The 25,304-nt window shown below is 34.4% G+C and overlaps 5 protein-coding genes across 7 annotated transcripts; 2 read left to right on the forward strand and 3 right to left on the reverse strand.

The window, feature by feature from the left end:
- Positions 1-915: 915 nt before the first annotated feature.
- Positions 916-4,790, reverse strand: LOC101211625 (uncharacterized protein At2g23090). The gene is made up of 3 exons (XM_004152224.3): positions 4,524-4,790; positions 4,370-4,410; positions 916-1,357 (listed from the first exon to the last, which is right to left on the reverse strand). Exons 1-3 carry the CDS (start codon positions 4,594-4,596, stop codon positions 1,238-1,240), a joined length of 234 nt encoding a protein of 77 aa, XP_004152272.1. The 5' UTR covers positions 4,597-4,790; the 3' UTR covers positions 916-1,237.
- Positions 4,791-5,243: 453 nt separating this feature from the next.
- On the forward strand, positions 5,244-9,451 carry LOC101210394 (mediator of RNA polymerase II transcription subunit 28). The gene is made up of 4 exons (XM_004152219.3): positions 5,244-5,554; positions 6,673-6,853; positions 8,901-9,013; positions 9,107-9,451. Exons 2-4 carry the CDS (start codon positions 6,676-6,678, stop codon positions 9,239-9,241), a joined length of 426 nt encoding a protein of 141 aa, XP_004152267.1. The 5' UTR covers positions 5,244-5,554; positions 6,673-6,675; the 3' UTR covers positions 9,242-9,451.
- A 645-nt stretch (positions 9,452-10,096) lies between these two features.
- LOC101216997 lies at positions 10,097-13,598 on the reverse strand. 2 transcript variants are annotated; one of them, XM_004152325.3, is made up of 5 exons: positions 13,269-13,598; positions 12,726-12,884; positions 12,190-12,362; positions 10,444-12,100; positions 10,097-10,340 (listed from the first exon to the last, which is right to left on the reverse strand). In XM_004152325.3, exons 1-5 carry the CDS (start codon positions 13,401-13,403, stop codon positions 10,284-10,286), a joined length of 2,181 nt encoding a protein of 726 aa, XP_004152373.2. In that variant the 5' UTR covers positions 13,404-13,598; the 3' UTR covers positions 10,097-10,283. The 2 variants fall into 2 exon arrangements, with proteins under 2 accessions (XP_004152373.2, XP_031739910.1); XM_031884050.1 differs by lacking the exon at positions 13,269-13,598 and having other exon boundaries at positions 12,190-12,297; positions 12,726-12,863.
- A 787-nt stretch (positions 13,599-14,385) lies between these two features.
- LOC101210144 (zinc finger SWIM domain-containing protein 7) lies at positions 14,386-16,719 on the forward strand. Of its 2 annotated transcripts, XM_011654617.2 has the most exons (6): positions 14,386-14,550; positions 14,633-14,654; positions 14,744-14,849; positions 15,869-15,912; positions 16,083-16,190; positions 16,311-16,719. In XM_011654617.2, exons 1-5 carry the CDS (start codon positions 14,490-14,492, stop codon positions 16,168-16,170), a joined length of 321 nt encoding a protein of 106 aa, XP_011652919.1. In that variant the 5' UTR covers positions 14,386-14,489; the 3' UTR covers positions 16,171-16,190; positions 16,311-16,719. The 2 variants fall into 2 exon arrangements, with proteins under 2 accessions (XP_011652919.1, XP_004152266.1); XM_004152218.3 differs by lacking the exon at positions 15,869-15,912 and having other exon boundaries at positions 14,399-14,550.
- A 5,186-nt stretch (positions 16,720-21,905) lies between these two features.
- Positions 21,906-25,090, reverse strand: LOC101209895. The gene is made up of 3 exons (XM_004152217.3): positions 24,264-25,090; positions 23,479-23,826; positions 21,906-23,394 (listed from the first exon to the last, which is right to left on the reverse strand). Exons 1-3 carry the CDS (start codon positions 24,717-24,719, stop codon positions 22,771-22,773), a joined length of 1,428 nt encoding a protein of 475 aa, XP_004152265.1. The 5' UTR covers positions 24,720-25,090; the 3' UTR covers positions 21,906-22,770.
- Between the last annotated feature and the right edge of the window lie 214 nt (positions 25,091-25,304).

The following is a 25,304-nucleotide window of genomic DNA, read 5'->3' on the forward strand; positions in this document are numbered from 1 at the left end:
CTAAAAGATCAACTAATGATGATGCCTAAGTTTATGAAGACAGGCTTGCTGCTTAATGTATGAAGAGGGAGTTTCAACAGTCTACATTCTTCAAAGTATATCCTCACTATGATACAATATGCTTGATCCAAGGTATCCTTGCATTAGAATCATTGAAGTCAACATTCTTTCAGTAATGTTAGAAATTTTGACCATATACAACTTGGGAGTAATATTGTTCCAAGCAAAATATATATATATATATGCTAACGTTAGCCCTAGTAACTCATAAGCCATTAGCTTAGACTTTATAGATGGTATATTCAATTTATAGTCAATTTTCAGTTGTCACTATCATCTATTATTCCATTACTAATCAAAATTAATTTACATGCTTAAAGTTTATAGTTTATTATTTAAATACACTTCTATGGTTGGCAACGTTTCCTACGTAGTCAAATCCCCGGGTTCCAGTCTCGATCAGGATGGAGAATCCCCAATTTGATCGGAGATGGAGATGGTGAAACTGGGTCTCCAAACTAGGGATGGGGTGGGTATCCCACACCACCATGAATGAATGTGTATAGATATCAAATGTGAGACATATATATATCAAATGTGATAAACGTCTCATTGACAAAACATTCAAAGTTCAAGGCCACCAGTTCAAAACTAAGCTTGTAATTTAACACATAATTAAGCCATAATTCTTGAAGTTACGGTAAATTTTTTTCGTTCTATCTTCTACCGAATAATAAAACATATTTGTTACTCACAAACACTGTCAAAACTAACATTTGCAACCACAGCTTATTAGGCATCAGCAATTATTCTACAATCAATCTATTTCAATATCTTGAAAGGTTAACCGTTCACAATCTCATAACATGAGAAGGAAAAACAATTCCAATTATTTATCATAAAGGAGCGATTATAGGCAATAAGAAAACAACATTTAAAAATTCCAAATATGTGTTTACTGAATTTTTAGAAAACAACACTCCAAACAGACCTAATAATTCACATCGCACCACTTCATTAATAGAACTTGAAAACCTAACCAAGTTAATTGTGACATACAGAAACTTAGCTGTTTTGCAAACATCGCTTTAAGCAGGCTGTAACACATTGTAGCATGCAGAAGTATAGCAAGTCACAATGTATCAGATCAAGTACAAATTTGATATATTATGTTCTGTAAACACACACCTTGAATAAGAAAACAACCCATCTCTCATTCAGTTTCAATGTAGAGTTGTCACTTTTGAAGATGGGGGAAACAGGTGAAAACATCAGATTTGGGGTGTTTTGCTTCAGCATGCTCCCTACATTTCACCTCTGAGGTGGTACACATGAATGTTTGCATGCACACCTTGCACTGTAGAATCCAAAGATCAGTTCGCTCATCAGTGTTCATAATAAGGAATCTACTATCTAATCATAAACTTTCAAACTTTTCTTGAGTAAGTAGTCTTAATCGAAATTAAAAAAGCGATGGCAGTTATTACAAGCAAAAATATAAATCATTGCACACATCGACGGGATGAAATGAAGTTCAAAATTTGAAGTGTAACCCAACAAGTGAAATCAGAGAAGATTCGCGAGAAAAAATCCACTAGAGTGGATTCCCATGAGATGTTCCTGAAGTTCAAATTTTGAAATGTAAACTAAAAAGTGAAATCAGAGAAAGATTCACGATAAAAAAGTCCACTAAAGTGGATTTCCACAAGATGTTCTTGAATCAAAGGCTTGAAATATTTACAGGTATGATATCTTCTAGTGAAGATCAACCCCAAAATTGAGAAGTAACTATAATTTCAAACTTTTGTTTGCCCGGAGCTGACTTTGGGGTGGGCAAAATCCCCAATGTGTGACAAAAGCGGTAAAAAGTACAAAAGAATGGTGGGAGAAGATGGGAACTGGAAAGGATTTTGAGATAAAACTTTTCGTTTGGAAGTTGTATTTTGGTGAGATGCTCCATTTACTAGTCGGACCTATAATATCACTAAGAGGTTGTTTGGCCCCAACCTTCATAAGTATGTTTTGCACATTTATTGAGAAACCACTTTTTCTCTTTTGTACGTTTATCAAGGAACCCTATCTTCACAACTCTACACCACAAACATAGATTCACTAACTTCATACTTCATCACTTAATTCAACGCCCTAAAGGGATTGGAGATACAATCAAAAGTATGCATATTCAACTTCTTACATTATACAATATTTCATGTTTAAACATTGACAAGGATGTGCATTATTTTAAAAATTATTTTATGGATGAAAAAGACGAAAAGGAGTCTCGAAAAGATACTAGCAAGAAGAAATAGACAAATACAATATTCGAAGATGTAAATGATCAGCATTATTGAAGGCACCTAGTCTAAGCTCCTAGAGACGGATTTTAATCCTTAACCATCATTCCAAATAACTAACTAAAGATCTGTCAAAAAGGGTCTACCGTGCCCAAATCAGTCACAAGAGATTTGCAATAAAAACCGAAGAGGAATCAATAGGCCAAATCCAGGAGTCAAGTAAAGATCGCAATCTGATAGTACACATGTTGAGATAAGAATGTCCATTCCAAAATCCCCAACTATGTAAGTAAGATTACGACATAATTGAAAATCCCAAGCATTTGTAAATGGAATCCACACATTAGCCACGATAACCTCTACACAGAGTAAGACGAAAAAGTTGTGGGAAGACACAATAAAGAATACCACAACTAAGCCAAGAATCGTTCCAAGAAAATCTGGTAGAGCCATCACCAAGCCGATGTCAAATACGACCAACACCATATCAATAGTCTGACAAATAATCCTCCAAGGAGAACAAGGAGAGATAGCTGCAAAAACCTCTTCTTTAGTAAGGGGTCATTCAAGATTACTTGCCGCAGAGGCAATAGGACTCCACTCTAAATTAGTGGGAAGGAAACGTTGATTACTGTCCTTAGTGAATAAACTCGACAGAAATTCAACCTCAATGTCAAGTGCTAACAATAAACTAACTCAATCTTGGGAAAGAATGTCAGATATCAAGCTTTTACGTTAGCAAGCAGCAATAATACAGTGGAAAAACTGAGTAATTTCATGCCCCTCAAGAAGCCACTTAAGTTTACAATGTTGTTCCTATGCAGTGAGACAGTGATGAAAGAAGAAAAGGGGTTAGTTGGGTAATTAGTTAATATTCTAATTAACTTTAGGAAACTGTTCTTTGTTTCTCATTTTATTGAAATCACTACCAATCATGTTTTTGTTTAAGGTAAAAAAGAAAGAACAAAAAACCAGAAATAAGAAACAATTAAAGAAGAGGAAAATAGAATCATGAATTAATAAAAAAAGAAACGAGAAACGAAAGTGTTACTTAACGGGCCCTTCGTCTATACTTCCACATATTATATGATTGAATTTTCCCTTGTAATATGCTCAGGTGATGATCACAAAGATACCAACAAATAAAGCTGGGACATTGAGAACAAAAAGCTGAACCAGTTGAGTGGAAATTGGATAGTAAATATAAGATCGGTGTAAGTTTTCCTATATTCCTACAGTCCCAGGTCTTAGATTAACCCTATAATTTAGACTGAAAGAATGACTACCAAAGGAGTCGATGCACATATCTCCTCTGAAAGTCGTACTACAATGATAAATCATCCCAAGTTGGAGTAAGAGACATTGGGGTATAAATTTTCAGGGTAAAAAAGGTCCATGCTGGGATCACTCAATTAGATCTACTAGCTGGCCCTCTCCAAACACAAGCACCCTTCTTCCCATGATAATGGCAGCCATCCATTCAAAAAGAGTAGGTCCTCTAACTACACCTAATAAAGGCCTTTTCCAGACCCTTTGGCTTGAAAGAAATCATAGAACCTTCAAATATAAAGCAAACTCCTTTGATTCGTTTACAGACTTCTTTATCCATTTTGGCTCTCTCATAGTGTAAACTTCTCCTTTCCACAATGACAGTATTAACAGTGTTTTGGCCAGTCGAAAACTCTTGCAATCTCCTTGAACCCGAGGGTTGGCTTTCCTCTTCTTTCATATTTTCATGGTCTCCAAGAAATTGTTTCTCAAAAATTAAAAAAAATATAAAAATCTACAGGCAGCCGCAACGTAGTTCCTTGTTTGCTAGGAGGAAAATTGTTAGTTAACCAAAACCCAATCATGATGTACTCTATCCCAACTGTTAATTTTCATCCACAAGACTAATAATAAAATGCTTAAATCAAACGAGCTAGCGGGTCAATTTCCATTAGTATTATGTATAAACCCTTTTTCTGTCACAACCCAATGAGGGATAAAATTGAAGTAGATCAAGTGGACAATCCAATTCCGAAAACGAAAAGAAAAGGGAAAAGAACAATAAGCACTGGAATCAACGGAAGTACCTGAATAGTCATAGCTTTTTTGTTGGAATCAAGCTGGCTTCCTGCAAAACATCAGATCAACAACGAAAAAGAGAAGAATTCAAAAGGGTAAACGAGGGGGGCAATAGAAGTTTAGTGAAACGAAGAAAAAAGGGGTGGATAAAGAAAAAAGTACCCTTGGCGCCTTTTTGTTTCTCCAAGTTTCTCTCACGAGCCATCTTAGCCTTCTGACCATTGCCTCCTCCCATGGCGGAAATCGAATGAGGAAATACAGAAAGGGGATAAGGCGACGAATTTGCTCCCTCTTTGCGTTGGAAGGAAACAGAGGAGACCGCTGATTAAAAGAGAGAAAACAGAATTTGGTTTTTTCTTCTTTTTCCTCAAGTACCGCCTAATGCACTGCCCACTCGCACTCCGGAGATGAATCCCTTTTTCTGCTTAAATTATATTGAGCTTCAAACAAACATTCCAAACCAATTATTATGATTATTTTTTATATTCGTGTCTGTTCGAGACACTCGAACTTGTTGTATTCATAACTTCTTAATTAGTTATTAAGTTTATGTCTATAATTAATATTAAAGCTATATTTACTCCAATGAAAATATATATAGATCATCAAAAATAAAAAAGAAATATGCCTTATTTGATTATCTTTTGTCATGTTAACTTGTTATAGTTTTACATCTAAATCTATAGCTACCACTACAACTATCTATGTTGTTACAACTACAAATGGATCAATTCAACCTTTTTATTGTTATCGAGCCTAAATTCGGAGTAAAGCTCAATTGAGGTATGTATAAATGTTACCACGTTGGACGTGAAATAAATAAAGTAAATTATTTTAAATGAGAAAATTGGTAATTTGTAAATAAGTTGGTCACGTGATCGAACCGTGAGGAAAGAAAATGATAATAATAAAATTGGAGGAAAAAAGGAGCGGAGAAGTGAAGGAAGGCGTCGGTAGTAGACGCTCCGTCTCCTTCTCTTCCTTTCCTTTGCGTCCGCCGTCCGATCAACAGTTCCTCGAGAAGCAAACCGACGACCTCTTGCTCCACCTTTGACGGTGGAGCTACCTTGCGACCTGAACACTCAGTTCGAACAAGTTGCATATCATCGTTTCTTCTCCATTTCACACTACAAGTTCTGCATCACGTTTTTTCACGACTGGGTGTGTCTTGCAGCAACGTTTTTGGCTTGTGGGTAAGCTTTCGACTGTTACCTACATTTCGATTGGCTTCAAATCAGTTTATTGCTTTATTTTCCTTTTCGAAATGGAGTTGAGTGTTTAAATTGTTATTCTCAGCTCTTGAAACTCTTTTTTTTTTTTTTTTTTTTTGTGTGTGTGCGTTTAGGTAAATTTTTTGGGTATTAGATCAAGGTTCAGCAAGGTTGGACGTGTTTTGGAATAGTTAGGACTTGATTAGTGTGTCTTAGATCCGTCTTTGACTTGTGACAGTTTGTTGGTTGTAGTTTTGGGTTAATTCAGAGTGATTAATTAAGGGTAATGGTAGATTTTGGACAATACTATTTCGATTGAAAAACATATCGGGTTTCGATTAAGGTTGTTGAACTAATTTTTAACAATAAAGCATGATGTTTGATCATGGAAGTGGATTTTTGGATTGAGAATTATAGGGTTGTTGATGGAAGTGGTTTCCACACCCATTCCACAATGTAAATGTATGTCTTGACTGTTTTGATTTGATAAATGGTTGAAAATGTGTTTTGGGTGTTTGAAAATTTGTTTTGTACCATTTGAGTTTATTGAATCTGCTTATGATGTTGTAAATGTTTTCCTACTAGAAAATAAGTTTTATGTGATTTGAGAATCGACTAGTATTTTGTATTCTTTTAGTTGATTTTGTCGAACAAAAGTATATGACTATTTGGAACTAAGAAGCATTGATATGGATACGAGACACAAATATGACATGGTACAAACACAACGATATGTCAATTTTTAAAATCTAGGATACAACACAATTAGGGGAAGTCTTTATGCTCAGGTTAGAATTACTACTGCTCACTATTGGATGAAAATGGCAGTTTTCAAGCTTCCGGCTTTAAGTTTCAATTATTTTTATTTAATTTTATGTGCCATTATTGTGCCATAGGATGTACATGTTAATGATTCTTGACTCCTTTTCATGCCATTATGTTCATGTAGTTGCAATATATATATTATTTTGGTTCCGTTTGTTGCTCATATGTTGATGGGAATTTAAATAAGTACATCCCTCACGCCTATAGAATTGCTTTATGTTTTTCTATAAGTAAACTTGTCCAAGAATTGAAATGGAGTTTTGATTTTGTCAAAGGATATGGCTGAACGACAACCAATCGACCAACAACATTCGCTTGATCCACAATTGCAATCATCACAGTCTCCAAGAGAAGATATGATTGCATATGTGATGGCCTTGGAAGCTGCTCTGCTTCCGTGCTTGCCTGCAAGAGAACTACAGGCAATAGACCGTTCTCCTCACCCTTCTCATCAAGGTCAGTAACTGAACCCTCCCCTTTGATTCTCAAGTGTAATTAGATTCTGAAAGCACAGTGTAAAGTACTGTTTAGGTGGTTAGCTTTATGAATAACTGTATCTCTTCCCCACCACATTTTTCCATATTATAGGATCTCTTCAATGGAATAAGAAGTTTTTTTTTCCTTTTATTCTTTTTGTTCTTTAGGGTGCAATAGTGCTTCATAACAATTTGTCATGAATGTTAATCTAAAGTTTTGGTCACTAGGGGTCTTCATAATGCGAGCTCTTTGTTTTTGTTGTTATTTTATTTACTATTCACGATGGTTTAACAATTTCTTATTATTGACTAGAAAAAAAATGTGTTGCATAATGGTTGTTGAATTGAACCATTTTAAATTAAGATGAAGAGAAATTAGTAGATTTTGTTTTGTTTTGTTTATTTAGCAGAGAACTTGTAGGTGCAGAAAACAATAAATTGATGCAAAGAGTGACAGTTCATTGACCATAGTTTACTTTAAAGACAGGGGGTGGGTTGGGCTGAGGAAAATGCTGAACCAGTGTTTAGCTGTAGTTTGAAGATTTGTCAATCTTGAGGTTTCTGGGGCAGGTGGGGTAAGCGTGCACCTTCACTCCAAACTAGCATCTTAAATCCTCCACTTAGTTTGGCTTAATATTTGTAGGTATAAGATGCCAAATCTATGGGTCAAATGGCCCTCAAGTCTATTCTTGAGTTTCTTTCTTATTGAAGGAGAGCCAAAGGAGGCCTATACTACCTTTTGTCCCCAGAACTTTAACCATGTTGAAACTACCAGCCTACAGATCAATTCTAAAATAGTCAACTATTGTTGTCCTTTGCCTTGTATTGGAAACGATAATGCAACCACACAATTGGTTGCATACGATCGAGTCCTACCTTGCAGCATCAAGCACAGTTCCCAGACCCAATACAAAAACACATTCCCCGGTGATTGGATGTTTTAAGTTGTCTGCCTGTCTGGGTCGTTTCGGTTTCATCTGTTTGGAAAAACTTACGTACAACTACAATCCTGATCTTAGTGTTATACCAAGTGGGCAGATGAATACCTGATGATGCCTTCTCGCCTTCATCGTTTTGGTAGCATATGGCTTGTTTGTTTAAAAAAAGGGAAAAAGGCTTGCACCTATCAATGGATACAGGAAGTGATCTATTTGCTGGGCGGTCAGACAACAGTTAATTTGCTCTTTCGAAAAATTTCTTCATTTTCTGTCTAGCTCGACATTGTGTCTGAGTGTGGAGTAACTTGCTGGAGGGTAATTCTCATGTAATAAATATGTTTTAGTTTCCTGAACTAGTTCGTTTGCTCTTAAAATATTTTTATTCCAGATTTAGATTACACTAAGCTGGAAGAGATTATCTTAATGTGCCTTCCAGTTTCTTCATAATTCTAGTACTATCTTGTGGACTTTCTGTTTCCTTTGCAAGTTCACTGCTTGCTCTGCACAGACAGCTGTAATAAGCTAAGGAAGCTATCTCTTAGTATTGTTTCATTCAACTAGTTCATCTGCTCTCCTCCAGCATGACAATCTGTAAATCAACTTTCATGTCAATGGTTCTGCATGAAAATGATTTCATCATGTTCCATTTCATTAATGGAGGGATCTGCTGCTAAATTTTGATTAAATGCCTGACTGATCTCTCTAGTCATTGATTTTGTTGCATTAAAATTATGTGGATTGTAATTTCCACTCATTTGTTGTACTGAAATATGTGGAGTGGAAGTGACGAGCCGTTTGACCCACTAAGTGGAGTTAATATGTTGCAGTTAGTAAGTTTGTATTTGGGGCTTAGAGTTGTAAAATGGAGTTTTTTGATAAATTTGAAAGTGTTTGCTATTGAAGTTGAGTTGTTTACGCCTACCTAAAATGTTGATGAACCAAACAGCTAGCCATGCATGCCTTCAATTTGCTACTCACTTGTGACTCGATGTCGGATTGAGGGAAACTGGGGCATTGAACGATATGTCTGTGGTTAGGTGTTTCTAAAGAGTGAAGAAAAATGACACCATGTTTTATTATTTGCTTCAGTTGACGTGGAGAGACATGCTAGGGATTTCATGGAAGCAGCTAAAAAGCTTCAATTGTATTTCATTGGTTTACAGCGTGAGGATCAACCAACCAAAGTGGAAACACTAAGAAAGGTAAACACTTCTTTTCCATTCAAAGAGGGACTCGCTTTTATGATAAATGTAGATATGCTTTTATGTAATATTTGTGTTTCTTCTTCCCATCAGGAGATATCTGCCATTGAGGAGGAATTAAAGGTAAAAAATGAAATAATCAAGAAACAGGAGAAACTCATTGAAGGATGGAAGAAGGATTTGAAAGACCAGTTAGACAAACATAACAATGAGTTAGAGAAAGTTTAATTAGAATAGGTTTGTGATCCCATGTTCTATTGTTTAGTTGTTTGTAGATCTTGTTAATTACGTACTTTCACTGTGAATGTAGGTGGGCTTATTGACTAGTCTTGCTTAACTACGTTCATTGTGCGGTTGTGCCTAGTTTTCTTCTTAAATGTTCGAAATAGTAATGAATTTTATTTAACAAAATTTGACTTAAAAATTGTTTATTGAACCTATGAACTCTTCATCTTGGGTCGTGAAAAGTATATAAACAATTTTTTCCTATAAATAATTAGAAAACCAATTCAAACAAGTCGAATGTAGTTTGAGAAGTTTTTAAAACAAAAGAGAATTTGTTGTTTTTTTTTTTTTTTTTTGTAATTTCTTACCCTTGCTGTTTTTATTGCTATCCGCACTGTAAACACTCCCTCTCAGCATAGGTCCTCTGACAATGGCGAACAAACAAAGTTGTTTCTTATTTCTCTTGCAACGTATGTCGTTAATTAACAACTTCCAACATTTTTTTAGACACCAAACGAACTTAGTGCAAAGGGTTATTTTATGTTTTTCATAAAATAACAATGGTTTCTTGTGTTTGAATATTGCATTGTTTTTGTTTAATTTATTTACTTGTTCATCCTTCCTATTGCATTGTTTTTGTTTAATTTATTTACTTGTTCATCCTTCCTTAGGTTACACACTTACTAATAACTAATTTTCTACGTTTGTTGGTTTTTTAGTTTCTAAAAACTGTATTTATTTTCACCAAAATCATCAAATTTCATTAACAAAAACATGTTTTAAACACTACTTTTCCCTTAGTTTAGAGACTTATAAGAAGACAAGGCAAGAAAAAACAAAATTTGAAATGGTTGGGTGTAGTAGAATTTTGCATTTCAAAGAAAGCAGGCAGTGGTGGCCATTGCAACTTCAGACTAGAAATTGACGATATCATTCAGGTTTACTGTCAGTGATTTAAGGCAAAATCTAAAAGAACAGTTGATTTGTATAAGGCAAGCGCATAATATACAATTATATATTACACTTCCTCCAGTGGAGGAAAAGCTTACACTTCACTCAGAATTTGCTTCCTTTCTTCCTCTTCAGCTTTGATCCAGGCAGCCTACACATAAAATGAAAAAAACAATAACCATACAAAAAACAACTTCCTTATATATAGCATAAGATTGTGTATTGAAATCAAATCACATATGTATGTTATGTACCTTGTCTCTTTCAAGTTTGGAGAGATGAGGTCTCATGGAGTCTCCCAAACTTAAGCCCCCCCAGGCTGATTGTAGATCGTCTTTCTCCCTAGCTTCACGCCGTGTTCGAAAGCTTCTGTTCTCATTTTCTGACTCCTGTGAACACATCAGCTTTTCTCTCTCGAGTCTTGATTTGTGTTTAACCAGAATCTCACCTAAACCCCCACCATCTCCTTCTCCATTCACCACTGAATGGAATTTTTTTTCACTTCTCTTTAGATTGTTCTCTAGTTTGCTTCTCATTTTCTCTTTCTCCAGTCTTGAGACATGCTTTACTAAAATTTCATCCAAGCTTTGGCAGTCTGATGTATGGTTATCCAACTGCTTCTTATTTTGTCTTTGGTTATTATAGTTACTTTCAGCTAACACAGCCATCATTTTTTCCCTTTCCAACCTGTGCACTGGCTTCACTAAGATCTTATCTAGGCTGTCTTCCATGTTCCTTGGCATATTAACATTTTCCTTTCCCTTTGTTTCCCTCAATAATTCTTCTGAAGCAGGCGGTGGTGGCTCGACTTTTTGTCTGTTTTTCGCTTCTTGTACTTCTTTCTCAAGACGTGAGACATGTTTCACAAGATACTTGTCTAGACTAGGAAATGCGGACACAACTTCTTTATGACTAACAAATGTTTGTCTTGATTGTAACTTCTTTCTGCGGGTCTTTTCTTCTCCCCCTTCCCATTTAGTCTCTTTACCTTCCTTCACAAGCTCTGAAGAAGGTGGCTTTGTCTGCATAGTTTCCAAGCTGGGAGCAACTTTCTCTTCAATAGTTGTCGTTTTCGAAGTATCCAAGGCCAATTCCTTTTCTTTGTTCTTTCTGCTGTTCTTTGCTTCAAGCACTTCTCTTTCCAATTTAGTTACGTGCTTTACCAAGAATTTATCTAGGCTGGGAAGTTCTGACTCAACTTGCTTCCTTCCACTGTGCAAATTAGTGGCAGAAGACATTCTCCGAGGAAGGTTAAGAGATGAAACAAAGGACGGAACTGCAGAGGAATTTGCATCATGAACCTTCCCGTTTTCTACCTCAGCCAAGGCAGCATTTAAACCACAAGTTGCAACTATGGTGGCAAGAGAGGAAAGTTCATCTTCTTTCAAACGCCTAAGCCTTTCATGCATTAAGTCCTCAATCTTGGTCTCCTTCTCAGAAGTTGTCTGTCTCATACGTAAATCCAGCATCTTGCAATCCAAAATGTGAGAGCTGAAATCAGACTTTGGAGGCGCTTGATCAAGTTCTGAGCCATCCTCTGGTTCACATTCAGAAGAAATCTCTAATGGGGCTACATTAGTATCACACTCGGGGTTCTGAGAGATTTTTCGTAGGAGTTCCTTAAAGTCATCTTCTCGTAAAGAAGAGCAACTCGCAAGCCTAACCAATGCTGTTTTTACTGCTGCAGCCACTTCCTTATCAACCTCAAATTCTGTCTCAAAAGATGTTGTAATGGTGTGAGTTGTAGAACCACCACCACCACAAGAAGATGAAGTTTCCATTTTGTATGTCTTCTGTGGACAATTGGGTGTATCATACATGATCACTCCCATAGCGGCTGCTGCTTCAAAAGCTTCGGCTGCAGCTTTCTCAGCTTCGTACATTTTCTCTTCAGCTTCTTTACATTGAATTCTAGATAGCAAATAATAATTAAAAAAGATCAGAAATCAAACAAGTTCAACAATCATCCACAGGACAACGAAAAAAAATATAGAAAATACCTAGCTGCTCGAAGTATTCGACACCAAGAGGCTTCGACCAAGGCTGCTTTCCGAGCTTTCATTGCTTTATGTGCTGCCTCTCTTACCGCCATCTTTTCTTTCAATACTCTGGAGTAATGTAGATTAGAATCACCTAAAGTCTCATCTAATGTTAAATTCAGACCATCTACTTCCTGCCGTACATATAGATTGTCATGAAACCACAACAAACAAAGAAAATAAGAAAAGCTTGAACTAGAATATCTAGGAGGTTTGTGTGGTTCGTTCACTAAAATAATTCTATATCCACGCAAAAATGGAGAATAATTTATTATTAGGGAAAATAACTTATATTACAAAAGCAGAAAAAACTTAGGGCTAGTGAGTCGCATTTCTCTAAAGCCTAAGCTCAAAATCATAAATAACTTAAACATGACAAATACGAATACAACAACTTAGTCAAAATCAAGGGATTCCAACGTAGATTTTTAGTTTAGTTGGATGAGAAAGATAACGTGCATTGTAATGTTAATGCAGAAGGGATAAACATACTAAACCTGCAGCATTTTAATTTTTCTCTTCAAGTAAGAGTCCATGTTCTTGCGAGGGAACCATTTGATAGGGGAAACCTTCCTGCGAGGAGGCTTCTTGATTTGTGATGTAAATTTGTTAAGACCGTGCATTGCTGATTGGCTTGTCTCTTTCAAAAGCTTACTCTGTGATCAGTGTATGAAGAAAATAAAAGGTTAACACACACAACAAAGATTTCAAATCAAAACAATAACAATCATGGAGTGGAGATTCAGAAAGAGTCTAGTCTCATATAATTGAACAGAAAGAAAATGGATCAATAACTTGAATAATTAGGGTTAAAAATACTGATTCAGTTCTACACAAGTAAAAAATGGATTCTAAAATCAAAGTAAAAAAGCATTCACCATTGTTTCAAAATAGTTCAATGAATACTTCCACAGTTCCACTTTTCAATTCCAGATAGCATTCAATTACAAGAAAAAAAAAACAGAATTTATAAAAAAAAAAAGGAATTCAAATCAAGAAACGGAAATTGTACAAACGCAGATTAAGAGAAGAAGATTTACCCTTCCACTTTTCGAGATTGCAGAAACGGGCTCGCCAGAGTCGTCCTTCTTGCTCTGTGAATCGACAGCAATGAATTCGCTACTGTGAGTTTCCGTTATTGGAACAGAATCCAAGTTCAAGCAAGCTGAATCCATGGCTAATCTTCTCAGAAAAAATGCAGGTTGAAGACGATCAAGCTTTCAGAAATCAAACAGATTTGAAACCAAAGATGTTTTTGCGAGAGTTTCTATAGTGTTTTTGAGAGAAATGTCGAATTGATTTTCTTTCTTGCGTTGGAATTTTCCTTTGAATCAATGAGAGAGAGAGTCGGTTTTTGAAAATGGAAATAGCCGTTATGCCTTAGAAGAACGGCTCTTTAATAAGTCCCAACGGTCCTTTTAAAAGTGGTAATTATCGTGTGCATTCTTGTACACATTTTCAATGTTTTCCTAACCAATACGTAAATGACACGTTGAAATTAACTAAACCTTATTTCTTGTATTAAATTATATCTAAGTTATTGTTAAATTAAGTCTATATTTGATAGAGTTTAAATCTCATTTTCTCAATTCAAATTATTTAAAATCATTTCATGTTCAAAGATTGAATAAATCTAATTGATTTAAAATATGATTTTGCTTTAAAAAAATGTCCAAAATTGATTACATATTAAATGAAATGAGTTTTTTTTATTAAAAAAAACAACTCATTTATACTCTTTTAGTCTTAAAATAAACAATACTTTTCTGTGATACAAAATTTTGAATAAAAATACCATTTTAATCTTATAGTTTAATTTTAGTTTTTACTTTCAATTCATTGAAGATTAAGGACTAAACTTATAACTTTTAAATTATGGAAACTAAAATTGAATAACAAAAGGAAAGAATATAGATTAAAATTGAATTAAAATAATTTTTCGATTTGGATCATAATTTTCATACTTCGTTAAAGCTATTTTAGCGAGAGAAAAAAAAAAGTAAACATTGAGACGAAATATAGATATTGAAAAAAATATATTAAAATAAATAAAACATAATATTCTAATAAATTAAATAACAAAAGCATAAGTTTTTTTTAGGTAAGAAAGATAAATTTAAGAAATTAAAAAATCGAAATGTAAATTATTTTGAATAATTTGATGAAAGATTTGAAAAAGATACAAAATTTAAGAAATGGGTATGTGAAAAAGGAAAAAAAATTGTTGTTAATTGGGAGAAAGAAGAAGAATTTGGGTGGGAATGAGTGCGAGTATTGTGGTAGCTGAAGCTGTGTGGAAGCAGATCGAGTCCACTCGATTAGGTTCTTTCTTTCTTTCTTTCTACTTAGCTTGTTTTTTTCTTTTCGAATCTTTACTGAAAGAAGTTGGAACCGATTTTCGTAGTGACTGATGATCAGCTTTCAATGTGAGTATTCTCGGTTCTTTCCATTTCCACTACTTTTTCTTCATCTTCTTTGTGTATGTAATGTTTATGCAACCTTGATGTTGCTCCAGCTTGCATTTCTTGTTTGGCAAGAACTTCGAGCGAGCTACTCGAATTGTTGATCAAAGAGGGGTCAAGAAAATTTCAGGCCACCCAAGCACACGATCTATCTTTCAGGTCAATTTCTATTATTGTTATTGTTATTGTTATTGTTATTTTTTTTTTTTTAGTTGAAATATTCAAATTGATTTTAGGTTTGGCAAAATGAAGATTCTGTTTGGGGGTTTGCTGAGAGTATCCTAAAATAGAACGTACTTCTGTTCTGTTTAAAGTCTCATGATATGGAATGGCACGGAGAATTAAGCCATGTTTCTTCTCCATCTCCCTAGATATATAGGAAGATTTACCCCTAGGGTTAAGAATCTTTCCTATACATATTAAAAATAGCGCGAAACTAAATGTTAGGAGGAGGTGGAGTTCGTTGGTTTGATTCCATGTGATATGTACCACCAGACCTAGGAAGTTAATCTTAAGAATATGAATATAAGATTAAATACTGTAGTCTATTTGCTCGAGCTTTTGGAGTTAGTCTTGGGTTAATATGGTATAAGAGTTGCACTTGTCAATATGAAATTTTTTCTCTCTGTTTCATATTTGAAAAAGAAAAAAAAAAAAGTCATTTATTTCCGCTCATAACAAGATAGATTGCTCCAAGTGGAATCCACATCATGACTCAAGTATGGTTCATCACACAAATCAACCTTAGCCAAACCAAGAGCTAATATGTTCTCTTTTAACATAAATGGATCAGTTTTGAGAAAACCTGGAGGGCTGCTCTAGCCGCCATTAGTTGAACTTCTAGTTAATAAGAACCAATCTAAATATTACAGGACTTAAAAATAGGATGAGTTCAAGTCATGATGACCATTTAACTAAGATTTGGTATCTTGTGAGTTTTCTTAGCAACCAAATGTTGATGGATCAAACAATTGTCCTATGAAACTAATTGAGATGTGCAAGTTAATTTGGATAATGACAAATATTAACAAAAAGAAAAAAGAAATTCGTTGATACACGTACTTTACTTCCTCTTGGGCGAAAGAAATCCTTTGTTCTACTTTGAATTTCTATAATATATTTTCCTCTCTAGTTAATATCGATAGTCACTTGTTCGGTTTTTTTTGCTAATTTCCAAGCTCGCAATCAAGGGAAGCATTGGGAATGAGTACAAAAGATTATGGTATATTTTTTCCTTCCTACTTGTTCTTAACAAAACTTTCTCGAAATAAGAAGTTTTTTGTTGCTGGACTGAAGACAATGGAAATCGTTAATTTAGAATATGTAACAGCTTAAGCACTTTTAAACTCGAGGATAGCTTGGAAGATGAGTTCAGTTTTCTTACAATGTTAGGTTGTGGGAGAATCTCGAAGGAAAGAGGAGTATCTCTGTTTCCCAGAAAACTTTTGTGCCTGTTATTCCTTCTTCTATGACATTGTGAACAGAGGAGAACAACTTTGTGTAAGCACCAGTTCTTATTAATATGTAATGAAAATGAGTTGAAGCTTGATGAGAACCTTAATCCCCTTCCACTTCTCAACCGTCTTTATTTCCTGCTTCTTTCTTTTATTTCTTTGGTAGTGCAAGCATCAATTAGCTGCAAGGCTTGCTGCTTCAGTGGGGGCTTGCATTGAAGTTAAAGTATCTGATGAAGAGCTGGCAATATTGTTGTCCAATCTCTAAAAGCCTGTAATGATTTTATCTAAGCCAACACTCTCAGTGCTCGAAGTTTCAGAGGTAATCAAACCACATAATTGTATGAACAGCAACCTTTTCCGGTTGTACTCAAGTAGCTTTTATACTCGATATAGCTATTGAGCTCATGTAAAACTTGCACTATGACCATCACAACATACTAGGTTTCACAGGTGAGCTGGTAATTCTAATTTGTTTGTGACTCACCAGTTACTAATATGTTCCGTTTTACGAGTAAATGAAGACAAACCAACACAGCAGTATTTCGAAATCAAACACCTATCTTCCTCTCCCATCCTACTATTTTGTTCCTTAGTTTTGCACATCCTGATAATTTTTTAGTTGAAATATCATTTTGGTTTGCACATCCTGATAATTTTTTAGTTGAAATATCATTTTGGTCTTTGTATTTTAGTCTTATCCTTCCAGTTAATCATAAATTTAGTCCCTCAAAATTAATTTCTATCAAAATAGATTAAATAACGATAATAATTTTCATGCAAGAAAGGACAGTGTACACATATTCTCAGTTTTTGAAGAGAATGGTAATAGATACTAACCTGAAAATACAAAAACCAAAAATAGTACTTTAACATAATTCTCTCTTCTGGATGCTGAATATTTGAGGGTAGGCAATAAACATGTAGTAGATAACTTTAAGCAGCACTTGTAAAAGAACTGCATCAAACCCTTTGAAGGTTACATCTTCAATTTTTGTAGCCCAGATGTAAATTTTTGCTAATGTACACCACGAAATGTAGATTTTTTGGGATGAGTTTTCTAGGACTAGTTTTGGCTGAGAAATTGGTTTTTTTTTTTTTTTTTCCATTATTTAACTTTAGCTTAATCTGTCAAACTTCGTAGTCTAAGAAATGAATATCTTCTCCGATGCAATGTTGCTTGGGTAATAGGAGATGGGGAAGGCCATTTCATTGGGCCATTCGTGAAATATTTGATTTTAATGACCCAAGAGACAATGAGTATCACATCTGTGGTTTGAATTCTTATCTGTTAAACTTTTAAAAGTATATCTATTTCGATATACTTCATATATCATAGGTTTTGAATCTCTAGTATAAGTTCTTGCTTTTGTTCAGCTGTAGTAGGCTTCTTCTTTTTGTAGACATCCTATATTTTTTTCATTTCTTTTGACAATTGACAGCCTAGTTATTTTATTTGATTTCTTTTGACAGCCTATTTACTTTGTAGAAATGTTACATATAATGTTGGGAATATTATAGTTTTTAATGATTATGTTTCTTTTGTGTAAGGTATATCATGGGTGTATATATCCTATTACCAAGCTTGCATATTAAGCTTTAATGATAGAGGGATATTGACCCATGTATGTCAATTATTATTCTAGTATTCAGGCAGTGATATCCTGATGGCAATTTTTCTCATGCAAACATTATAGTTATCAAAATTAACAATACACTTCAAATATATATTATCAATAATGTCCTTTTCTTTAGAGTATTAAGAGTTGAATTATTGTGACAGGATTTCTGGTATGATATGATAGACAGCTATGTGTTAAATGATGAATGAAATGTATGTATGAATTTGATTTGATATATGTTGGGTTTGGAATATGTAACTATGGGAATGCAAGTGCTTTGTCTTAATAATCATATTTGTGTCATAATCAGAAGTATGCCACAGGAAAAGATACTATTTGACTATATCACAAAGGTTGGATGATCTCTTATGAACTGCTAATCTTACTGTTTGGTTACCATTTTTGAGATCTATCATTACTAAATTTGCAAATGATTCTTTTTATTTTTGTGTTCCATTTCACCTTTCATTCTAATAAAGAACATTTTGTGATTTCAGTAAGAGTGCTTATTCATGAAAGTAAAAAGTTGGACAGAAGTCAGTCGATTAGGTAGTTGGTGTCCTTATTGCTCATTTTTTCAAATATGTTCGAGAATATTTTTGAATGTTTATCTCTAATCTCAAATTTTAAAAAACGGAGGTGTTCGAATCGATTGACTTGTTCATGGACAAGAACATGAAAATACAATTAGGGCGGTTGGTCCTCATTAGCAAAGGTTGTTGATATATAATGTATATCAATGATTAATGGATCTCGATAGATAGTAAATTTTGATTTTTGAATTCACATGTGAAATTCTTCTTCTAATTTTTCTAATTTTTGGTTACTTTAACTATGAGTCTAATATGGAAAAGAAGAAAATAGGTGTTTCTATATAGAAGTTGAGATCACATCAAGATGTGAGACTAAATTGTACCTAAGCATCGCCCATTGATTTTATTCCCGATTCATAACTCGAAATTTTCTTTGACTCTTTACTAAGAAGGGTTAAAACTCCATAATTAGGAATGCCAACAAGAGGGTTTAATCGAAAATATCAATAAATTCCTATGTGTAGAGTCCAAACAATCGTAAGAATGAGTAATATTATCTAGGTTTAGACCTTTCGTTGAATTAAGCCCTCTTGGTTATCAAAATAAAATGGGGAGGAGGAGGAGGGTAAAACACATGTAACATACCCATTTGCGTTGGAAGTCATTAACCCAACCTACCTACATCCAAATGAATTTCTATAATCGAAGCTTGTATGGATGGACTAATGAAGAAAAAAAATGAACCTTTTCAAACATTTATTACAAGTAGGTAGATGTGTCGTAGATACACCAAACTTTTAAGATAAAACAAAATTGTATACCATCAAACCATTAAAGCTACACTCGAATTGGTTATCTAAACTCGGGATAAGAATTTACTCATCTCAAACAAAATGATATACAATTGAGAAATTTCTTTCATTTTAAAATCTCTCTAAATCTGTGGTGATTGAAAGGTGAAGCAAACAAACATGGATAGATACAACTAATAGTAGATACAACAAATGTAGTAAAGTATATTGGTTAGATAAATAAAAGGATAAAAAGAAAAGAATTTGGAGGAGAAATTCCATTTATTGGGAGTAGGGTATATACAATAAGGTGTGGGAGGAGACACCCACTTTTGAAAGCTGAGAATTAAATAAAGAAACAAATATGGTGAGCAATACATATTTATAGAATTAAGAATGGCATGGCATTGGTAAGAACACATAGCATTCATAAATGTGCATCGTTTTTTAGGTGATGAAGTCCCACTCCCACACCCATTCCCACGCACCACCTTGGAAGAACCTTCCTTTTGCCGACATTTCCCCTATACAAAGCTTAGAGACACATACCCTCTTTTTAGGGCTCCTCCCCCCTCCCTACTCTTTCTTTTAATATATATATATATCTGATGAGTTCTTTTTACGTAAAATTTGGTAGCTTCAACATAGCTCACTTAACTTAAACGTGTATATATTCTTTGATCAAGATGTACGTTGAAAGTTCCACTCGTTTCACTTTAGTTGAATTCGTTCAATTCCTAGAATATTAATATTCGTTTCTCTTTTGAATACACCAGTGATTTACATCGTACTAAATGAAGGTTTAACGTCACTTTTTAAGTTTGGCGTGGTTTTTGTTTGATAATGATTTTTCTAGTTGTATATTGTATTATGGATATTAAGCCGTCTAATTAAGCTCTAGAATCACAAATATTTTCAAGAGATTTATAAGGATTTAGGATATATGAAAAATATTTATTTTTCGAAAAGTTGCATTTTAAACTAAAATATTTACAAGCTATAGTAAAATTTTGGATTATGTTAATGATAGAAACTGATAGACTTTTATCACTATCTATCCATGTCACTGATACAAACATAAAATTTGTTATTTTGACAAATTTTTCTTTTGAAAAATTATTATAAAATTTCATATTCTAATTGTCATGAGATTATTTGAAAATGTATTCCAATATTTTAGTTTATTTTTGTTTGGATATTTGAGAATGTTGTATTTTTCTTAAATATGCTTTTAGAACTTTTGTATTTTGTTATATTTTAGAAAAGACAAAAGGCTTCTGAATGAAGTAATTGATAAATAGGAATGGTCCCTCTATTTTCTTTTTACTATTAATGATTTTTTCATTATTGGAATTAATTTGGTGGAAGTCATAAATAAACCTATATGCAAAGTCACATCCATTGATCTATCCTATACTTTTTTTGTTTTTAGACCATTCAATTTCATTGTCAAAATTAAAACATAATTGCCAACAACTTTTCAATTTAGATGTTCTATGAGGAAAATAAAAAAAAATTCTTCTTATTATTATTTGTATGAAGTGTTGAAATAATGAGATTATAGTAGACTAAAAAAATATTCTGTCAAAGATATAAATTATAATATGTATGGAGAATGATTTCTAGGTTGGAGAATTCCCAAAAGAAAAAAAATTTAAAAAAATCATTAGGAATTAAAGGTATGACTAATGACTAATGACTATGAAAAAAAATATTAAAATTTTCAAAAATACTTCATATAATATTTATTTATCATTATTTGTAAATCACTAAATATGACCATTTTGGTTGATATACATTAGTTTAAATTTTATTATATTTTAGTCAATGTATTTTTAATGTCCATATTTTAAGTATTTTTATTTTCTTTTATTGAAATTGGTTAAATAATAATAAAAATATGAAGGGAAGAAAAGACAAAAATAAGTATGTTTCCAAAATAATTTGAAGAGAGAAGACTTTTTTTTTTTCCTAAGCAAATAGTAATAAACTAAATTAGGAACTGATTTGAATGTTTTGGAAGTAGTTTGATTAAAATTAAATAAAACCTTATACATAAATCAAAATATTATTCTAACCATTACTTTATTTGTTATTCTTTTGAGGTCGAATGCTCAAATCTTTGTGCTAAAAAAATACTTATCTACAAGATACATTTGGAGGAAAATTATGTTAAAAACTAATCTCTCTAACGTGCATTAAATTTTGATGGACGTGTTGAATGAAACTAGCATTTCCGTAATTTTGTAAAAGGAAAAATGGAGAAACAAAATAGAATAAACAACAAGAAGTTTAAAGTGTGAAGTTATTGAAATCATTGTTGACACATTTATGATATGGTTTGAGAAAAGCAATAGTTTGAATGTGAGGTATTATTAGAATGGTGTGCATAAGCTATTATGAATACGTAGATCCTAATATTTTACAGGTAATCCTATGTATTTAGGAGAAGAAGAAAGAAGAAAGAAGAAAGAAGAGTCTAAACTTTAAACTCGTGCAACCTGCAATGATGGTGGTTAAACATTTCCAAAGAGCTTTTTTGGAAGAACGAGCCAAGTTTCATTCCCATGTGATTGTTTTAATATGTTTTACTGAATCAAAATTCATTTGACTTCTTCTAGTAGACATCTAAAGAACTTGTATTTTGTGAGGATTGTTTTGGTTAAACGACGAGCGTTGATAAACTTGGAATGAAAAATTGGGTTGTAGATTTGTTTCTTTCTTGAAAGAAAAAAAAAAGACATTGAATGAGGGGTAGTTTGAAGGAGAAGTTTACAGCTTTACACAACAAAAGTAGGGTGTAAAGAGTTAAAAAGAAGAAAAAGGGGAGAAACACTGACATTCCAAACACTAACAAAGCATCTTGAACATTAGAAGGTCAAATTACAAGGAGCATCAAATTAACAGACTTTGCCTCTTTAAAGCTGCCTCACTCTGCTCCCCACCTTAACAAATCATTACAATAATAACACCCAAAAAAAAAAAAGAGAGAGAGAAAGAGAAAAAGAAATCTCAGAAATGTTAATAAAAACATAGAATGGCCCTCCACCTTCTTCTTCTTCTTCATGACCTTTTCCAATAAGTCTCTGTCAATGCCATTCAATATCCTTGACATGGTGATATACAATACATACTCTTTTACAGCCAGAAATGTCTTCAAATTCCACCACAATAATCCTACTTTTTCACTTTTCACTAATGAAGCAAGGCTACCAACTAATCATCACGAACAGAAGTAATGGGACTTGGTTGATCGATAGTTACCATTCGATCTTAACCGTGTAAGTGGATGTTTCCTAAACATTACCACCATCAATAGTATTTCATTTAAGAAAGAAAAATTAGTAAAGATTAAAGAAGGGTAAAGGTTGTTATGTCTTACAGAGCCTTCACCTCCTTCCTAACTTGCATCGAATGTGAACCGAAAAAAATGGACCTCCATTCGCTCCATCCCTAACTGGAAACCCGAGCTCCAACTCCATAGTTGGATTCTGCTACTGAGTATAAAGATTCATTCAGGCTTGTTTGAAGCCCGAGAATATTTATCTCTATTTACAGATTAACAGAGGCATTACATGACCATTGTAATTATCTATAAAACTCCCTACCCTATAAGCTTCCTAAAATTAAGAAATCACCTTTGAGTATAAACAACTGTTCTAAATGCATCCTCATCGCGGTTAGAAATCTGATTTCCATGTCATGTTATCCATACAGTCGTCGTCGGGCTTTTCCAATGCAGCAACTTTAGCTCTGTATGCCGCTAACGCAATTGCACTTTTGGACCTTTCATCCTGAGGTAGCTCACTTGTTTCACTGATTGAACATGATCTCAAGTCAGCTGGGGGAATGAAACAGTCCATTGATAGGCCGGGGACATTGAACGCAACCTCTTCAATGGTCCACGCTTCTTCCATCTTTGTTTTGGTATGACTCATAGCCATTTCACCAAATCTGAAGAGTGTGACCACAGAACGGCCAGAGTGTGCGATCATGATACCTTCAACAGGCCTGTAATCGTCGAGGAATGAATTGATTGTGGTTTCCCAGTAAACTGCATCTCCACCGTTGGATTGAATTCGGGTTAGATGAGAATCTTCCATGTACACCAACAATCCTGTTTTCTGGCTGAAGTAGCCAAACAACACATGCCTTATAATCTCTGCCGGTCCTTCGCTTCTAGACTTCAGTGTTTGAGGATCAGCACAGAGCTTAAGGATGAAGCAATCCTCACCATTGATTTTCTTCTCTCCTATGCATCTTGCATCTGCAAACATTCTCACTATTGTTCTAGGATCAAGACCCTGCAAAGACATACAGATGTCAGAAAAATGAAATGTGATCATGTCTCAAAGTAGAATGGAAAGTTTGGTACACCAAAATCTTACCTGAAGTGCACGACGCAAAGGTCGAACCGGTCCTTTTGCAGTGTGAGCACCAAGCCAGGGCGTATGCCTCCAAACGAGCTTTCCATTGCACCCAGCATGAACTTTACTGCCTCCAACTGCAAGCTCAACATACCACATATCTGGATTCATCTGCCAGAGCACAAAGCCACCAGACTCGGCTCGAGTGGATGGATTTCTGCTCTTCATCACCTTCGTTGCAGTTTCAAACTCAGCAGCTACCATCCTAAGCTTCCCCATTGCATATGCATTTCTGATGGAGTTTTGAAGCTTCTGCCCACCAGATGCCGCTGTGTATTGTTGCAATATGTATTGAGCTGATGAAGTTTCCTGAAAATTATAACAAACCACAAAAGATCAGCCCACTTAACTGCCTTTAGTTCTCTAAGTACAAACATTCATATTCAATTTTACTGAACCAAGCATTCATATTCAATCCCTGTTTGAACAAAAAGAAGCAGATCTCAAGACTAATTCAACTAAAACCATCTGAAACACAAGTTAAAGATCCGTTCCATTTCCCATTGCAAGCCAATAGCCATGCCATTTAACTTCAAAAAGAGATAAGAGGGTCTCCTAGCAAATACTTCATTGAAGCGTAAGGAAGGAAAAAAAATTAATACATGGGCCAGACAAATTAAAGTCACAAAGATAAAATTTAGTATCCATTGAAGGTGTACTTGTGAGAAAAGAAAAGAAAACGGAAAAAACAAGAAGGTTTCAGAATAACACAAGTGAGAAATGAAGAGAAAGAGAGAGAGACTGACAATGGGGGTATCTTTTATACTGAGGTGGGGCAGAGGATCGGAGGTGCTAACATGCACAGGAGCAAGAGGAGCACCCATAACACCAAGCAAAAGCCTCAAATCAGACCTCTTAGTCGCCACAGAAGAAGCAATAGAAGGAGTTCGAGAGAGTTGGCCTTTCATCCACTGCCCTAACCCCGAACTAATCCTCTTCGAATCCCCGATTTCACATCCGTCCGGATCAGGACCCTCCACCAGCGGTGTAAGAGCCTCCCCAACAGGCCGGAAACTGCCGGATCGCGCAATGAACTGCTGTGGAATCCCAGCATGAGCAACATACTGATTCTTCTTTCTACGCAACAAAATGGAAAAAGGGGAAGCAGTTCTCGCCGGACTTTTAGCACGAGAACGCGAGGGAGACAAGCCACGAATAACCTCCTCTTTCAGAGCAGAGAAGAAGCTGGGTTTCTTCTCCATTGAAGAGAAGGGAAAGGAAATGGAAAGGAATTAGAGGAACCCAGAACTTAAAAACCCAAAAAAATTGGATATGGGTTCGAGAAGTTGGTTGAAGAATATGAAGTCAAAAGTATGAACAAGATACACAATGTGAAGAAGAAGAAGAAGAAGAAGAAGACTAATAGGTGCTACACTGAAGAAGTAGAAGAAGAAAAAGAATTAACCAAAATGCAAAAGAGAGATAGAGAGAGAAATAAAAGGGTTTAAAGTGTAAGAAATGGTGGATGCAGAGCTTTAGCTTTCATAGCATGAGAGAGAGAACATAGAGTGTGGTTTTAGAGAGAGAAAGGAAAGTGAATTGTTTTCTTTCTTTCTGCCATTGGAGCAGAGCAAGCAGTGGAAAAAGAAATACAAATACCTTTTTCTTTTTTTTCTTTTTTCTTTTTTGGTAAGATATTCAATAACAAATTCTTTGTCCCATATATATTTCATTACTATATTAGAAAAACAAATCATAAATAAATAAATACACTAACTTTGACCACGTTTCCTTCCTCCACAAATCAAATTTTAAAATTTTTAAAATTATTTTTCCTATATTTTGTA

Source organism: Cucumis sativus, chromosome 4 (assembly GCF_000004075.3).
Source record: "Cucumis sativus cultivar 9930 chromosome 4, Cucumber_9930_V3, whole genome shotgun sequence".
Taxonomy (NCBI): domain Eukaryota; kingdom Viridiplantae; phylum Streptophyta; class Magnoliopsida; order Cucurbitales; family Cucurbitaceae; genus Cucumis; species Cucumis sativus.

Coding starts and splice junctions, on each gene's coding strand:
- LOC101216997 (XM_004152325.3), bottom strand. CDS start 13,403: ATGGATTCAGCTTGCTTGAACTTGGATTCTGTTCCAATAACGGAAACT. Junction 12,363..12,725: donor GAAAAATTAAAATGCTGCAG/GTTTAGTATGTT, acceptor TATGTACGGCAG/GAAGTAGATGGTCTGAATTT. Junction 12,101..12,189: donor CGAATACTTCGAGCAGCTAG/GTATTTTCTATA, acceptor TTTGCTATCTAG/AATTCAATGTAAAGAAGCTG.
- LOC101210394 (XM_004152219.3), top strand. CDS start 6,676: ATGGCTGAACGACAACCAATCGACCAACAACATTCGCTTGATCCACAA. Junction 6,854..8,900: donor TCCTCACCCTTCTCATCAAG/GTCAGTAACTGA, acceptor TATTTGCTTCAG/TTGACGTGGAGAGACATGCT. Junction 9,014..9,106: donor AAGTGGAAACACTAAGAAAG/GTAAACACTTCT, acceptor TCTTCCCATCAG/GAGATATCTGCCATTGAGGA.
- LOC101209895 (XM_004152217.3), bottom strand. CDS start 24,719: ATGGAGAAGAAACCCAGCTTCTTCTCTGCTCTGAAAGAGGAGGTTATT. Junction 23,827..24,263: donor GTATAAAAGATACCCCCATT/GTCAGTCTCTCT, acceptor TATAATTTTCAG/GAAACTTCATCAGCTCAATA. Junction 23,395..23,478: donor CTTTGCGTCGTGCACTTCAG/GTAAGATTTTGG, acceptor ATGTCTTTGCAG/GGTCTTGATCCTAGAACAAT.
- LOC101211625 (XM_004152224.3), bottom strand. CDS start 4,596: ATGGGAGGAGGCAATGGTCAGAAGGCTAAGATGGCTCGTGAGAGAAAC. Junction 4,411..4,523: donor GAAACAAAAAGGCGCCAAGG/GTACTTTTTTCT, acceptor GATGTTTTGCAG/GAAGCCAGCTTGATTCCAAC. Junction 1,358..4,369: donor AAAAAGCTATGACTATTCAG/GTACTTCCGTTG, acceptor TGGATTCTACAG/TGCAAGGTGTGCATGCAAAC.
- LOC101210144 (XM_004152218.3), top strand. CDS start 14,490: ATGAGTGCGAGTATTGTGGTAGCTGAAGCTGTGTGGAAGCAGATCGAG. Junction 14,655..14,743: donor ACTGATGATCAGCTTTCAAT/GTGAGTATTCTC, acceptor ATGTTGCTCCAG/CTTGCATTTCTTGTTTGGCA. Junction 14,850..16,082: donor GCACACGATCTATCTTTCAG/GTCAATTTCTAT, acceptor TTACAATGTTAG/GTTGTGGGAGAATCTCGAAG.